A 16,022-nucleotide genomic window follows, 5' to 3' on the forward strand; every position below is an offset into this window, starting at 1 on the left:
GGGAGCCTCCGCAATGCTCCAGCCGAGTGGATGAAGGGTCCCCGCCGCTGGGCTTGCTTGGGGGCAGCCGCTCCACACAGCCGGGCGCGGGGGAGGCGGAGGCGGGAATTCCCGCTGGCGGAATGCTGGAACCTTTGCCCTGTTGGGAAGCAGCAAAAGATGTGAAAGACCCTCAGTGCCTCCCTGCGGACGGGGTGGGCGTGCAGCCCGGGAGCTCCAGGGCTTGGCTGAGCCCCATGGAGGAAGCCTGCCTGGCCTGGACGTGCAGCCTGGGGGTACCAGCCCAGGGGACTTGGGGAAGCCCCCCGAAAGACAGAGCCACCCACTCCGGCCCAGAGCTGCTCTCCCCGGAGCAGGAGGACAAGCCTTTGCTGCGGGAGGCCTGCAGCCCCGGCAATATCCCCGCCGTCATCATTACAGACATGGGTGCCCAGGAGGATGGGGTGTTGGAGGAGGCCCAGGGCAGCCCGCTGGGCATCCTGCCCCTGAGGAAGCTGTCCTCTTCCTCGGCCTCCTCCGCCGGCTTCTCCTCCTCCTACGAGGACTCGGAGGAGGACATCTCCAGCGACCCCGAGCGCTGCCTGGACCCCAGCGCCGCCTTCCTGCACACCCTGGACCAGCAGAAGCCCAGAGTGGTAAGTCTTGCCCTGAGATTTTTCTAGAACTTGAGTTGCTTTCATGCCCCCTGCTTTTTCCGACTTTCTACTGAGTCGCGGAGACTGGCCCGGGCCCTGGGGCAGTCACAACTTATTCTCTCCGGGTGTTTGTAGCTATTTCCATGAACATCTTAAAAAAACAAAACAAAACAGTTTGTATGTAGGTCGCCAGCCACTTCTTAGGAAGATGGTGTTCTCGAATGTTACCAAAATCTTCCGATTAATCCCCAGCGGGAGTGAGCAGAGCTGCTAAGGGGAGCTGCTGTCTGACCAGGTGAACCACTGAATGCTGCGATTCTTTTAGGCAGAGGACAAATGACAGGCATTAATCCCCAGCGGGAGTGAGCTGACCAGGTGAACCACTTAATGCTGCGATTCTTTTAGGCAGAGGACAAATGACAGGTTGACTTTCTACTGAGTCTCGGAGACTGGCCCGGGCCCTGGGGCAGTCACAACTTATTCTCTCCGGGTGTTTGTAGCTATTTCCATGAACATCTTAAAAAAACAAAACAAAACAGTTTGTATGTAGGTCGCCAGCCACTTCTTAGGAAGATGGTGTTCTCGAATGTTACCAAAATCTTCCGATTAATCCCCAGCGGGAGTGAGCAGAGCTGCTAAGGGGAGCTGCTGTCTGACCAGGTGAACCACTGAATGCTGCGATTCTTTTAGGCAGAGGACAAATGACAGGGCGGCATTGAATTGGCTCGGCCTCTATGCTAAGAGGCCAGGAAAACGGGTGATGCGATTCTGTGACAGGGCCTGAGACGTGGAGATGTGGTTGTGGCGGGTCTATCGGGTGAAGAGCCACTGGGCCTCAGTAAGTTAAGTCAGGACATGGCAATATTCACGGGGCCGGTGTAACTAAGATGCAGTTTTGATGTGTCAATGAAAATAAAAACCAGGCTTTGCGTTTCTTTAACCACAGAATGTTGCGTTAGGTCAACTTGCCCGGCTAGGGACCTGGGTGATGTCTCCAGGGTGGACACCACCTCATGGACATGCGTGCTGACTGGTGCGGGTACATGTTCAAGTGCATCCGTCCTGGTCCATCGTGCTGACATCTTGTTTATTTCTGTTGTGGTTAATCTCAGTCCTCCGCTGTTCTCGCTCTGAGGATGATCAGAGTGTCTTACGGAAGACACGCGTTGAAGGTAGCGCTTCTGAAAGGGCCTGGACTTTCTCTCAGCTTTTCCAGCGTCTGGGGAAATTCCTCGCTCAGCCTGCGAGGGCTTCTTGTGCTCCTGGGGAAAGTCTGCGTGTTCGTGTCGTAGGCAGCCTTCCGATTGCATCTTGAATATCCAGCCCTGTTGGTTGTGCCTCTGTGACTTAACCCACGGCACCGAGAACTTTGTATTTCTACTCTACATCCTTGTCTAAGGTATTTTGGGCCTCAAAGCATGTTTGTCCCTCGTTCCCACTGCAGAAATCTGCCTTTGGGAAACCAGGGCATTTCTTTTCATGAAGCTCTGCTTTCTGTCGGTGGTCGGGAGGCAAAACATGGCCCAGGTCAGCCTGGCATTCGGTGGCCGGGACGGGGTGTCAGGCCTGGCCCACCTAGCGGAGGGCTGGCCCACCAGGAGGGTAGCGGTACAGGACGGGTGGGAAGCGCTGCTCCCGGGAGACGGGCCGGTTTTCTCTGCCTTCTTGCCCACAGTTACAGGCGAGGAGGACATGGACCTCTGTTCATGCCTCCCGTTTGCGTTTTAAACCCCAAAGCAGCGCTGGCACAGCCCAGGTGCTTTAACTTCTTCTCCCGCTTTCCATTCGCCGATTCTAGCGGCGGATCCGCAGCTCCTATGGGCTGGTTCTCAAAACAGTTATCGCGTCTCGGGTTTGAAAAGGGCTCTCGCCTGGAAGAGAGTGGAGGGGCGAGAAATAACGACAGGTGACCCTCGTGTTTGTGTGTGTCTGTGTCAGGTGCCCGAGGGAAGCTTGGCGGTGTTTTCGGCCTGCCCCTGTCCACCGCCTTCCCGCCTTTAAACAGGTTCCCAGACTCCCCAGAGCAGGGCCAGGAGGAGTCCCTGCCCGCCCTGCTCTCTGACTCACACGAGGCTGATGGAGAATGTGTTGGGGGTGAGGGGGTAACCAACTGGAATTTATGGGGTCCCAGGGACATTTGAGCTTCTGGTTGAGTGCTGGCATGATAAGCTAAGTTTTCTGTTTCTTGTACAGATTGTTATGGTGGAGCCGTACTTGCGACACCACAACATCTGCTCATTGGCTCAAAAATCCCTTGCTTACCAGGTATTGCTGTTTTGTCTACAGACGGCCAGACATCTTGATTGGCTGGGCTCCTCAGTGTTTCAGAGATAAACCCTGAGCCAGCTCTGTCTGAGGCGCTGCGGTACCAACACCCCTTTCTCTTCTCTGGCTTTGCTGCTTGTTTTTATCCTGCACCCAAGTGCTCACACCCTCACACGTGCTCACACTCACACCCTCACACATCTCACACATGTCCACCCTCACACATGTCCACACTCACACATGTTCACATTCACTCACCTTCACACTCACCATTCATCCTCACACATACACATACATTCACTCATACAAATTCACACACACCCTCACCTGTGCTCACACACACTTGCACACTGTCGCATACTGTCACACCCTCACTCCCACACACACCCTCGCACATGCGTGCGCGTGCACACACACACACACACACAGGTTTGGAACTGCATGTTCAGTCCTCCCGCCCCGGCCCTGGCGTTTGAGCTGCTCTGCCTCTCCTCTGAGAAACAGGCCGCGGGAGTGACTGGGGCTTTGCAGGCGGAGGGGCCGCCCAGAGGAGCCTGAAGCTGGCTGCTTTGTGGGCTCCCTGCTGCCTGGCCTCCCGGCCGCTCACCACTGCTGGGATCTCAGAGCCAGTGAGCGGGGAATTCAGAGGACCTCCCTATAGTTAACAGCACGGGGAAAAGCAAGTCCCTTGGAAATGCACTCTGACAATTACTTCTCCATTTAGATTATGCAAATTAGCCAAGGCCTTTTTACTGGCAGGGAATGCGGTGAGAAGGCCACTCTCCTCATTTGCCCCCACGGGAAGCAGCCAGAGAGAGCCCCAGGGAACGTGCACAGCTTGAGGCCTTTCCCGTGTCTCCTGATGAGCCTGACAGATGCATCTGTCCCTGAAGTAGAACGTTCTGAGTTTTTGCACCTGATGTCTGTTTATAAACGATGGGACTTGAAATTCGTTCGGCAGAAATGGTATTACGTGCCTTGTGTTCAGTGGCTTAAGTTCGGGCATTTATTCTTCACTGGGATCTGGACAGAAGCGAGTTTCTCCGAGTGAATTTCTCTTTTATTCTTTAAAATAACTCAAAATTAATCAGCAGTTCTTTATTTGCCTCTGTTATTCCATTCACTAGTATCTGAGTCATTGAAACACCAGGCTTAAAGTACTACATTAAAATATGTGTGCATATTACTTTAAAAAAGTAGATTTTATTGATTTGCTCCAATATTCTCCTATTAATTATGGGTACAAAAAAAAACCCCACACAAATGTTGGCTTAGCTATCTGTGGGTGGGGATCGGATGGATATATAAAGAAGGATAGTACAACATTTTTTGGTTTCCTGTGCTTGCTACTTGTTAAGGGCTATTAGAGTTTTGTTTCTTTTGCTTTTTTTGGTATTGACTAGTTTTGTGCGTGTTTTCCAACTACAGTTGACATACAGTATTATAGTATTTTTAGGGGTGCAGCATGGCGATTAGACATTCGTATAACTTAGCAAGTGATCACCCCGATAATCTAGTGCCCGTCTTTGTTGTCTTGTTTGTGAAAAACTAACTCACATGTACTAAAAAATTCCGTTTATAAGGGTTCTATGTGGTTTTGAAAAGTATAAAATTTTTATTTGTGGGCAAACCAAATTAAAATTTAAAGGCCTTAGAGGATTACTTAAAAAAAAAAAAGAATGTAGTGGTAAGTACTTTTAAGTAGAAAATTCTTTTCTGGATGAGAATGTTAAAGGCCCAGATCTGGCGGGGAGGGAGAGGGGAAATCTGAGTCAGGTTGAATATGCAGTTTTCTTGAGACGGGGCCTCCTTCTTCTTTGTCCGGTACGTGGATCGGAACTTTCTGGCAAGGCCTCCGCACCTTTCAGGTCTGGGAGGACCCAGAGTCATTTATGTGAGGTTCTGGGTGTTACTCTAGTCTGTTTGGGGACAAAGAAACCCAGACTCAGCGAGACAAAGGGGCCCATGAGTGGCTCCACTCTCTGCCCAGGTTCCTCCTTTTAAAATGTGTCTCTTGCGTGAGGGTGACGTCATGGGGGTTTGTCTAGTTCTAACCGTCTGTGACTACGTAATTCTAGACATTTGACCTAAAACGTGGTGTAGGTGACATTTCAGGGTGTCTGGAAGTGTGGCAAGATTCCTTTGGTGTAGACCTCGGGCCCAGAGGCCCAAACTGGGCACATTTAATTCTGTGCTTTTACTTAAGACCCATCAGTTGATGTGTCTGTCATCTCTCTCTTCCCTGGAAGACTGGTTCTTTGTAATTCCATGTTGAAAAAAGCATCACAATAAATCATCAGTAGGATCCCAAGATTCTCATTAGTAACTAGACTGATATTAGGAGCTGTCCTGGTAGGATGCCAGGACATGAACTGCAAAGTAAAACATGCTGATATCCGAGGGCTTTGGCCTCCTCAGATATTTCTGTTTGGAAAGTGAGGCTTTGCCTGCATAGAGCCAAAACATCACTTCAAAAGTCTTCTGTTTTTTAACAAAGATAGAAGTAGCTCAGCCAGCTGAAAATTCTTTCAAGTAAAGATGGAGGGCATAGAGAAAAGGAGAGACTGATGTTGAGGCATTGCAAAAACACAGCTCAGGACTCACCTAGCCTTCAGGTTTTATAAGAAAAACATACTAAACCAGTCAGTTGCTGCTTCGAGAAAAATGTATTTCAGGTGTAAGAGAAATCGCTTTCAGCACTTCTGTTTTAAGTGCTGAATTGCTATGGAGTCACGTTTGTGATTTTGTTGGCACATACCTGTTACATGCAGTTACAGATTAGATTAGTTTATTTATGTTCCTAGGAGCATGGATAACATTGCTTAGGCTTATTTTATTTTGTCAGGTTTGACTTTGTTATCTAAAGGTAGAATTTTTAAATATTTAGTGGAGAGAATTTTATATCTTGATAGAGAAAACTTTGTAGACTTCAGGTGATCGGCAGGAACCTGAATGAATTCAGGAACTCCTCTAGGTCCAGTTGTGGTTATACATTCGATGTGGACGGCTCTATGGGTTTTGATAGGAGAGGAGACCTCGATGTAGGGAATGCACGGTGTGCCCTGAAATCCGTGACCAGCATGCCTTGCAACGATTGTTTTCCTGACGAGGTAGAATTGGCACGGATGTAATTTTCACGAATCAGGGAGCGCATTGTTGATGAAATCACACCAAGCCCAACTGTGAATTCGTTAGAAATATGGGAAGCCCTTTATATAATTGGCCAAGTACCAGTTTATTACCTGGATGTTCGGGATTTGTGTGCCCAGTTCCCGCAGGCACGGTGGTGGTGTAAGCGTTCCCAACTTCCTGGAGCAGAAACACCCCGCATGCAGCTTTCGCGCTGCCCAGCGGGTCCAGCCTACCCGAGTGTGGAGGCCAATCTTGAGGTCTGGCAGGGTCCACCAGCCTCGTCACATGACCCTGGAGTCAACCCGGTCTTGCTGTAGTTCTCCCGCCAACCTTGACCTCACGGTGGTCCTTCCAGACACCTGGTCACTCATTTTTCCAGGGGCGGATTGTTCCTTTAAAGACAACTCACATCTCCTTGGCTGAAAGATACCATAAACGTATATGACTTTGTTAGGCAGTGAGGCCTCTGTTTTTTACTATTAAAAAAATTAAAAACTTTTCTATCGCTTATATAATTAACGTGATGTAGATTTGGGTTTGGGAAAGGCTTGAGAGCTCATTTCTTCCAATATCCACATCTTACAGATGAGGAAAGCAAGCCCAGAAAGTATTCCACATTTGCATTCTCCTTTTCACTAACAAAACTTCACTAGTGGATAAACTCCTTACTCACCTTGGGAGATCTACCTTGGCTTTAAAGGTAGTACATTTTTTTTAAAAACATTGTTACAGGAATGGGGTGAATGAATGAAGCAGTAGATGGGAGACAATATCTCATTATCTGTCCATAAAAGAAATGTTAAACCATCTGGAAGATGAAGAACAAAGAAAGGGGGGAAAGAACAAGTAAGGCAAGCTCATGGCTTATTCCTGTGACCTGGGCCCATAGGCGTAAGGGTGACAGACTGGGGTTTAAGAGACTTGGGGTGAAACCTCAGTCTGCAAGCCCTCTGAAACATGGGGAGAGTGGGCGTGGCCTCATGGGGTCAGAGGTCAGTGATGCAGTGTGTATAGAAGTACCTGGCAAGCACCTGGCACATAGTAGAGGCTCCAGAGATGCTGGTCGAGGTAGAGTTGGGAGACATCTTGAGTGCTGGCGAGGCAGTGTCTGTCTTGAGAAGTCATTAGGTCCTTCGGAAGAGACGCTCTGCATTCTCCAAAAAGTGTGGGTCCTATAACTATATTCCAGGGTTTGTTTAGGCCCCGCTTTCCTCCCAGTACAACCCTGGGAAGTGATTCTGCTTCGGCCAAAATGTCTGGATGAAATTAAATTTCTCCAAGACTGGTACACAGGCTACTGTGGCACCACAGCCATCCCATGAAGGAAGTACCTCTCAGGGCGTGTTGAGGGTGAGGCTGGCCTTACCTGCGAGAAGTCTTGACTGCTTCCTGGTGTGGTTTCCTTTTGCTCACTTGCAGGGCTGGGGACTATTTTAAGGCTGGAAATGAAAGAGACATATGGGCTTGCAGCAGAAGCGCACGCTGCACAGGCCTCGAGGAGTGAGGTCAATGATGACACCTCTCTGCTGAGTCTTTACAGGGAAGAACTCTCCCATGTTTCCTGCTTGAAGGCAGGGCCTTCCCAGCTTTCTCTGATGAGAAAGGGCTTGTAATCACCATCATCATCACTACCACCACCATCCTCATCATCACCATCATTTTGCTGGTAAGCAACACGCAGGCTGTAGGGCGTGTTGTTCAGCAATTTCATGAAGAAGTCGCTATTGCCCTCGCCGGTTTGGCTCAGTGGATAGAGCCTCAGCCTGTGGACTGAAGGGTCCCTGGTTTGATTCTGGTCAAGGTCACATGCCTGGGTTGTGGGCTCAATCCCCATAGGGAGGGGGCGTGCAGGCAGCCGATCAGTGATTCTCTCTCATTATTGATGTTTCTATCTCTCTCTCCCTCCCCCTTTCTCTCTGAAATCAATAATAATATATATATATTTTTTAATATAAATGATCTTTAATATGATCTTTCCTCTTATTGAGCTGTATTTTATTGACTGGATATCACTTAATGGAAATACATTCAACAGAAGGCTACTAGTCAATATGTACTACATTTTTTTTATTTCCTGAATTTTTTACTTCTATTTTGCTCCCAACCAGCTCATAATCTTCACAAGTAACCAAAAGACGGTAAGCAAAAGAACAAACCCCGATAATTTGTATTTATATAGTAAGTGTGAATGTGGGAAGAGGTATGGTTTTATCTCCCGTCTCAGATTATGTAAAAGAACTTTGCTCTCGGCCAGGGATGGTGATGGTTAATTTTCGACTAAAGTGAAGTTCGCTGTTATCCTGTTAATCTAGCATTTTACCTTTGTGGTAAGATTCTGGGTGGAAAGGGAAAATCAAGTGTCACAGCATCTCAGACAAAGACATTGAGGTTATTTCCGTTGACCTGGTGGTAGGATTAGGGTCTGCCTGGCCCAGCAGTGATACTGTGCATTGGCGATGCAGGGTATGGTCCCATCCAGGCCAACGAGAACTCTCCCAAAAGGGAGGCCCTTTGCTCACGTTCATAAAGTTGGTCTTCGTGCATCAGAGGGCCCAAGCAAGGCACTTCTGCCTTTGGCTTTGGGGCATCGGCAATATTTTTTTTCTTTGCCCTTCTTATGGGATTCTCTGCATTCTGCACCGCCCCCCCCCCCCCCCCCCCCCCCCCCCCGCTCCCATCCATTTAATCAGTGAATAAACTGATTGTACTGTTTCCCTAGAAGAAGTTGTAATGCATTTTATATCACCGGCACTTAATATTCTCAGATGCTCCGGGGGTGTTCAGCCTGCCACAGGCCGGAGGGATTTGGTTCCCTGGTGACTGGCCATCCACCAGCCCATCTGCAGTCTCTCTGGGTTCGCTGGGGTTGGTAGACCTGGGCGATGACAGGAGAGCTCACTGTACCCCCAGGCAGTTCCCAGCAAGTGTTTTTCCAGTTTCGCCAACATTCTTTCCAGGCTCAGCTCAATTTGTTTTTTCCTTCTCTATGGCAATTGATGGCTGGGTCTAGAGGATAATTCCGCAGGATCTCCTGTTAAGTGCTGTTTCCACTGTGGCCGGGAGCTGGCGTGTGCCCAGCCCTCTGCTCTGCGTGGCTGTGCGCGGGGTTCTCTTCGCCAGCGCGCTCTCTGAAGAGCAGATTTAATAACATCTGCCTCAGAGCCGTGCAGAGAAAGGACCTGGGCTGGGGGCATGGGAGCAACTCGGAGTATCGCTTCTGTCACCCTTATCTAACCTGAATCTATTAGCAGGAAACTGAAAGGGCCTGTGTATGACAATGAGATAAACAGTTTAATCTCTTAAACAATGTCAAGTGGAAAATGCGACCGCAGCCAACAGCTTAAGAAATAAATGGCTGGGAGGTTTTGTTGGGACAGCAAATCCTGAGGCCCCGGTTGCTGAGACGAGGGTAGGAAAGTTGGTCGCTGGGTGTGAAACTGGGAGGTTAGGAAGACAGTGTTCAGGTTTGAGAAGCCCCTGAAAAACCCTCCCCGATAACAGCATTGGCCGGTGGGGGGGCCGTTTTGAATGCGTTATCATGGATAGTTTAGTCTCTGTGAAACCACTGACAGCTTTTCCTCCTCTTTGCCGTCGTCATTGCGGCCACCACAGTGGTAGGTCCCCATGGTAGTGAGCATCTGAGTAATTCCAAGTGGTTTAGGAGACGCGGGGCCTCCTCCCAGAGCTTTGCTGGGTGTACCCGAGGAGTGCAGTGAGCTGGGAAGACCAGCGATTCTCAGATGTGGCCTCTATGGGCTTTGGCTTCATCTGTAAAATGGGTGTATTGCTGAATTCTGCTCCTTCACGTGGTCTTTGAGAGTCTCAAATGAGCTAAGTCGTTGTAGAGTCATGTTGAGAGTGTGTGTATTCTTTCCTGCCCCAAGTAGTTTTAAAAGAGATGGACAAGGACAAGCTCCGCCCTCAAGCAGGGTGGTCCCCCCTCCGCGTTGTGGAAAGAGACCTTGGTAAGAACCATCTTTACGTGCACAGCAGGGCGCGCCCAGCCGGGACGCTGCAGTGTGGGTGGGAAGCAGGGGTGAGCAGACAGACATTCTGGATCCCCTCCTGGTTCCACTTCCGCTGCTCCATCTCGCCTCCTCCTGCCTGAGTGGCCACCTTGACCGATGTGCACTGTGGCCCAAGCTTCCTGCCCCTGTGGTTTGCTGACCTGCAGGTGGGAATGCAAATGACGGACAAGAGGGAAGAGTGGAGCGAGCCAGGAGGGCGTCGCCAGCAGGAGTCTGATGTTTCTGAAACAGGGCTCTCAGCTCCTGAGTGATTGAGAGGACTCTGCACCCACCCTGAGCTCGAGGACACCTACGGGGCCTGGAGTTTTCCAGGACCATGTGTTGTTCTTCTCGCCTGTGTCCTGGGAAGTGAAAGGATGGAATTCAGCAAAGTCTTGCGCTTTCAAAGCAAACGTGAGCCCTGGCCGGTTTGGGTCAGTGGATAGAGCATCGGCCCATGTACTGAAGGGTCTTGGGTTTGATCCCGGTCGAGGGCATGTACCTCGGGGGCATATGTGGGAGGCAACCAATGTGTCTCTCTCACATAGATGTTTCTCTCTCTGCCTCTCCCCCTCCCTTCCACTCTCTCTAAAAATCAACGGAAAAAATATAACAAAACAAACAAATAAATAAAGCAGACAAGACATTCAGCAAATACATACGGGGCACCTCCTAAGCATGACAGGCGCCGGGCTAGATCCGGAAACCTCTGAGCAGAGCTGGGCCTCCATTCCGGTGGCCGCCCGCGTGGCCGCGTGGACCTGCACCCGGTGGCTGCCCAGACAGCAGGCCTCTGCCTGCACCTCCGTCTGCACGTACTGGTGCCGGAGAGAAGGCCTCATCGGTGCTGTCCCTGGCCTTGGGGTCTGCCCTCTAAGCAGAGCTGATGCCAACAGACATATTTGAGATGTGCACAACTCAGAACCAAGTGGAGAGCCATGGAACACACCCATTCGTTCACTGCGAGTTATAAACCACGGCTGGTGCAGGCCCCTGACCGCGGGAGCTGCAGTCATGTCGTGGGACAGGGAAGAGGAATGAAGTTTGGGCAACAGCCAGTGGGGAAGGAGTCTGGGTAAAGGCTGGGGGTGGGGGTTTGCTGTCTGTTAGAAGTGGTCAAGCAAAGGGATTATTCTGGATCCAAAGACTCCACACAGATGGACACGCGGCTGACAAAAGGTTCAGCGCGTGGGCAGCTGCACTGTCACATGGAGACCCGCCACCCCCACCCCAACTGACCAGAGCGAGGCGGTCAGGGCGACAGGAGAGGAACTAATGCCCAGTGCGTGTTCACTGAGTGTGAACCGTGGGGGGGAGGTGAGGGGGTAGAGAGCCCTGGTGTGGAGTCAGGACAGTCCTGGGTTTGAGTCCAAACTCCACCCCTTCCTGACTGCGTGACCCGAGAGAAAGGTCTTAGCTTCCTGCCCCTCAGTCTCAACATCTGTAAAATGGGACTGATGGTACCCGTCTGAAGGCTGGGAGCTTCAGTGAGGTAATGTGTGAGGCGCCCGCACAGTGTCTGTGCGTCCTAAATGCTCAGTGAACAGTAAATAAACTGCATGGACGTTAGCTGAGCCCACAGTCCCCCCTTCCTCCCTGTGTAGGTGGTAGTGAGGGTGATCGCTGCGGGATGGCATGTCGCTGCTTCCCAGCCGGGAACAGGCAGGCTCCAGGGGCTCTTCGGAGGAGGTTTGTGCAGGAGCAGGATTGCTCTGATGTGCAAAGTGAGACCGTCTGTCCGGGGAGAGCTGGGCGGCACGGCCAGACCTGAATCCGCACCCTCCCTGGGTCTCAGACCTCGGCGGGGATTCACCTCTCTGAGCTGTTTCCTTGGCTCTAACGCAGTGGTTCTCAACCTTCCTAATGCCGCGACCCTTTACTACAGTTCCTCATGTGGTGGTGACCCCCAACCATAAAATTATTTTTGTTGCTACTTCATAACTGTAATGTTGCTACTGTTATAATCGTCATGTAAATATCTGATATGCAGGATGTATTTTCATTGTTACAAATTGAACATAATGAAAGCATAGTGATTAATCACAAAAACAATATGTAATTATATATGTGTTTTCCGATGGTCTTAGGCGACCCCTGTGAAAGGGTCGTTCGACCGCCAAAGGGGTCGCGACCCACAGGTTGAGAACCGCTGCTCTAACGTGAAGATAATGAACGTGTCTCGTGGGCTGTTGTGAACATGAAGTGAGATCAGGCAGCACAAGGACCTGGCTCAGGACGCGGGCGGGAGGGAGCCCTGTCCCGTCCTCCCGCCTCCGGCTGATGTGCGAACTGGCCTGCGCTGAGTCCTCCCCAGGTGGCTCCTCCCCTGTCCCTCCCGGTGGGTGATGACAGCAGCGGGTTTACTTTCCAGGGAGGCTCTCAGGCGGGAGAGGCCTCACTGTTACCAGGGCCCAGAACCTGAGGTTAAAAACAATGGGCTGCATTCAGCTGCGGGAGGGGGTCAGGTTACCTCCCCCCCCCCCCCCCCCCAGCCTCTCGTACCTTTTGGAGGTGGAAACTGGCTGAGGTCATCCAGGCACAGGAGTCCCAGCTTTGGGGGCCATGGAAGGCTCCTCCCCTCCTCTCCCTCCCCTGATTCCTCCCCTTTCTTTCTTTCTTTCTTTTTGGTTAATCCTCACCCCAGGATATTTGTCAACTGATTTTTGGAGAGAATGAAAGGGAGGGGGAGAGACAGACATAGAGAAACATCGATGTGAGAGAGACACATCGATTAGTTGTCTCCTGCACGCGGCCTGACCAGGGTCGGGGATCGAGCTTGCAACTGAGGTACGTGCCCTTGAGCAGAATCGAACCCGGGGCCTGTTCAGTCCGTGGGCGGGTGCTCTATCCACTGAGCCACACCGGCGAGGGCTCCCTGCGTTCTTGGTGCCCCTCTCAGAGCCCCGTGGCTCGCAAGGGCAAGAACGAGATGCACATGTACCCCCGCTGCTTGGCACAGAACACGTGTGACCGAATGGCCTGCGTGGCTTCCGTGCTGTGCCGGGTGCCAGCGGGCACGTGTTGATTAGAACAGGATCTTTCTCAGGCGAAAGCGAGGCTTCCCTTCCCTGCGGCCTTGAGGGCCAGGCTGGGCGGGGTCTCGGCCTACGTTGCCCACCCCACCTCCTCTCTCCCGCCCAGCACGTCCCGCGTCACAAGGCCGCTCTCTGCCATCGTCCTGGTGAGGTGCAGGGAGCCCGGCGGACTTGGCCTTCTGGACTGTTCCTCAGGGCGGGGGTGGGTGGTGGGGTGGAGGGAAAAGCCGGCCAGGTGGCTGGGCCCAGCTGGATGAACCCCAAACACAGCAGCTCCCTTTGGATTCCAGGAAGGCCTGGGGGACCCTGAGTTTGACAGGAGGCGGGGCTGGGTGGTGACAGGTCCCTAGAGCAGCTGGGCTGTTCCTCGGCCAGACATCCCCCAGCCTTGGCACCTGCCAGCCAACATGGGCTTTGCTAGGCATTTGGCGTGTGACGTGGAAATCCTCGTTGGCTGTAACACGGGGCGGGCAGGCTGCAGTGTTAACCCTGGGGGTTCGCATCTTTCCTGCCGGCCTCGCCCTCCAGTGCCCTGTGGTGGCCGTCAGGTGTCCAGGCACTGAGCAAAGGGCTCCTTCGCGGGACCCTTTGGGGCCCGGCACCCTTCTGGAGCGCGGGGTCTCAGGCCTGGCCTGCGCTGATGTCTCCCCTGGCTTCAGCCTCCCCCGGGCCTTTGCGAGGATGCAGGGGCTGACCTCTGGGAGGAAGGAAACCATCAAAAGAACTTGCTAGCATGTGGCAGCCTTGACCTCTAGGCGGCTGAACGGGGAGTTCTCAGGACAGTAACCCCCTATGGCCCAGCCCGGAGATACACACAGACCTAATGAGCTGCGATCGGCTAAAGCCATGGGAGCGGCGCCTGGACGCCGTTTACCTCGTGGTGTCACACTGTCCTTAAATCAGCTCGCCCCGCCCGCCTACTGCAGGCCGGAGAAGCTGAAAGTCCTGCAGGCCCAGAGGTTCTTTCCGCATCCTGTCCTGGGCATTCGGACTGGCCTAGATTTCCTGCCTGTCCCTGTTGGCCTCAAATGCCACATCCCCAGGGGAAGGCCGGCAGGCTCCCCGGGAGCGGCGGGCCCTGGGGGATGTGGGCCAGCCGGGAGGAAGGCCCGGAAAGTCCCAGGTGGCCCGCGGCGGGATCATTGCCTGCCTCTGACGGGTTTGCGGACATGTGAACTGGCTGTGGAGAGAAGGTTTCAGGAACTTCAGGAAACAGTTCAGTGTGACCCCGGGACCAGGCTTCGTAGAAGAGAAGGGAATCCTGAATCGAGGTTTTAAAAGTTCCGTTGCACACAGGATGGGGTGGAGGGGCCTGGCTCGTCCGCATTTCGTAGGATGCTCCCGGGGAGTTGCAACATCACCAGAAATTCAGCGTGCACAGCGGCGGTGCAGCTGTTATAAAGGCCCGGCGTCTTCGGCTGCACAAGAGTTATAACACAATGGCAGTGTGGTTTCTGAAGTGTCTGGTATGTGCCAGGCATGTGCCATAAATGACTGGGTTTCGTGTCTGCAAGGTGTATCTTACGTTCCTCCTTTTACACCGAGCAGATGAGGGTGCCAGTCCCAGGGCACAGCGGCTCAATGGCCAGGCTGGACTCCTGCCCCTTCCTCTCTGCCACCCATCACCTGTCACCTGGGGAGCCGAGGCAGGGGGCGGAGCTCCGGGCAGAGGGGGCAGGGCTGAGGTTAGCTTGGGGCTTCAGCTGGAGGAGGATGGGGGAGGGGGAGGGGGGGCTGAGGAGGGGGCTGACCCATGGCCGTGGGATGGTGGAGGGGTTAGGTGGCTCGTTGCCTCGGACATAGAGTAAAGGGAATTGTCTTTCCGTGGTTGCCCTGGAGTAAGTAGCGTTTTGGTCAAGATCAGTTTTCTACTTGCAGAACTAGGAGAGGATTCTTTGCCTCCTGAATGAATGGGCCTTTGTACAGAAACAGACTCCGGAGACCAGAGACCAACCCGGCAAGTGAGCCCCTGGGGCTGCTGGAGAGGAAAGCCAGGTCCTAACCGAGAGGCAGTGACTGTTAAAGCGCCTCAGGCTCCCTGACCGTGGAGAGGAGGGACCCAGTCATCGTCATCGGTCCGCAGGCCAGGGCCCTGGGAGCTCTGCCTCTGCCTGCAGGGCGGGAGGGGCGCTCAGAGCTGCCTGCAGGCCGGGTCTCGGCAGGCAGAGAGCACTGGTGTGGCCTGCCCCGTGTCCTCAGGCCGCGCAGAGCAGCCATTTCTTGGGGCTCGCTGGACAGGTTGTTTTGCGCAGCCCTGGGCATTCTGGACCCTCAAATGGCACGGGGAAAAGCCCGCGGTGGATTTCCGTGTCAAACAGAACGTCAGCCCCCGAGCTGGAACTGAGTGCATCAGACCGCACCACCGGCCTCCAGACCTCAGTTAGCAGGAGGCGCTGAAGAGCAAAGGGAGCCCGGTTACTCCGAGGGGCAGGTGGACAGGAGGCCCGGCTTCCAGTAGATGCTTGTCTCCGGGTCCTTCCCCCGCAAGATCAGACTCTCTCCGAGCTTCGCTGGGCAGAGCTGAGCCTGGAGGGGCTGATGCTGGGAATGCCCTGGTGCCTCCTCGCGGGGGCACAGCAGGTCACCACCGGGCGGGCCTCCGGTGAGGACCATGGGAGAGCCACAGGGGACGGCGAGCGGCCCGTCGCGGGGCCAGGTCGGTCGCAGGCGGGGTGTCCGCTGCACTCTCGGGTGCCTTGCCTTGAAGTTGGGTTCCTCAGCCTTGGCCTTGCCATCTGAGGTTCTGGTCACGCTGTCGCTCGTAGGAGGGGTGTCTGTGCTGTTTGCAGTGCTCGGCTGGTGCTGAGCATGCAGGTCCAGCTTTCACTTCTTGGTGCTGAGAGGCCAGGAGTCCCGTGGCCGGGGCGTGTTTCTGTGTTTTATTAAGAAGCCGGGTCCAGCGTGCTGTCCGTGTGCACCCCGGGCAGTGCCCGGGCGATGGGCCTTCT

At 53.2% G+C, this 16,022-nt stretch overlaps 1 protein-coding gene across 1 annotated transcript in view; it reads left to right on the top strand.

Moving 5' to 3' along the window:
- ITPKB (inositol-trisphosphate 3-kinase B) overlaps positions 1–16,022 on the top strand; it is a gene marked incomplete at its 5' end in the record, with an annotated part of 97,625 nt that overhangs the window by 451 nt on the left and 81,152 nt on the right. The window contains one exon of the mRNA XM_005880154.1: positions 6–635. Coding sequence (XP_005880216.1) covers positions 6–635 — 630 coding nt within the window. The remainder of the gene's footprint in view (positions 1–5; positions 636–16,022) is intronic.

This window comes from Myotis brandtii, unplaced genomic scaffold, assembly GCF_000412655.1.
Source record: "Myotis brandtii unplaced genomic scaffold, ASM41265v1 scaffold627, whole genome shotgun sequence".
Lineage (NCBI taxonomy): Eukaryota > Metazoa > Chordata > Mammalia > Chiroptera > Vespertilionidae > Myotis > Myotis brandtii.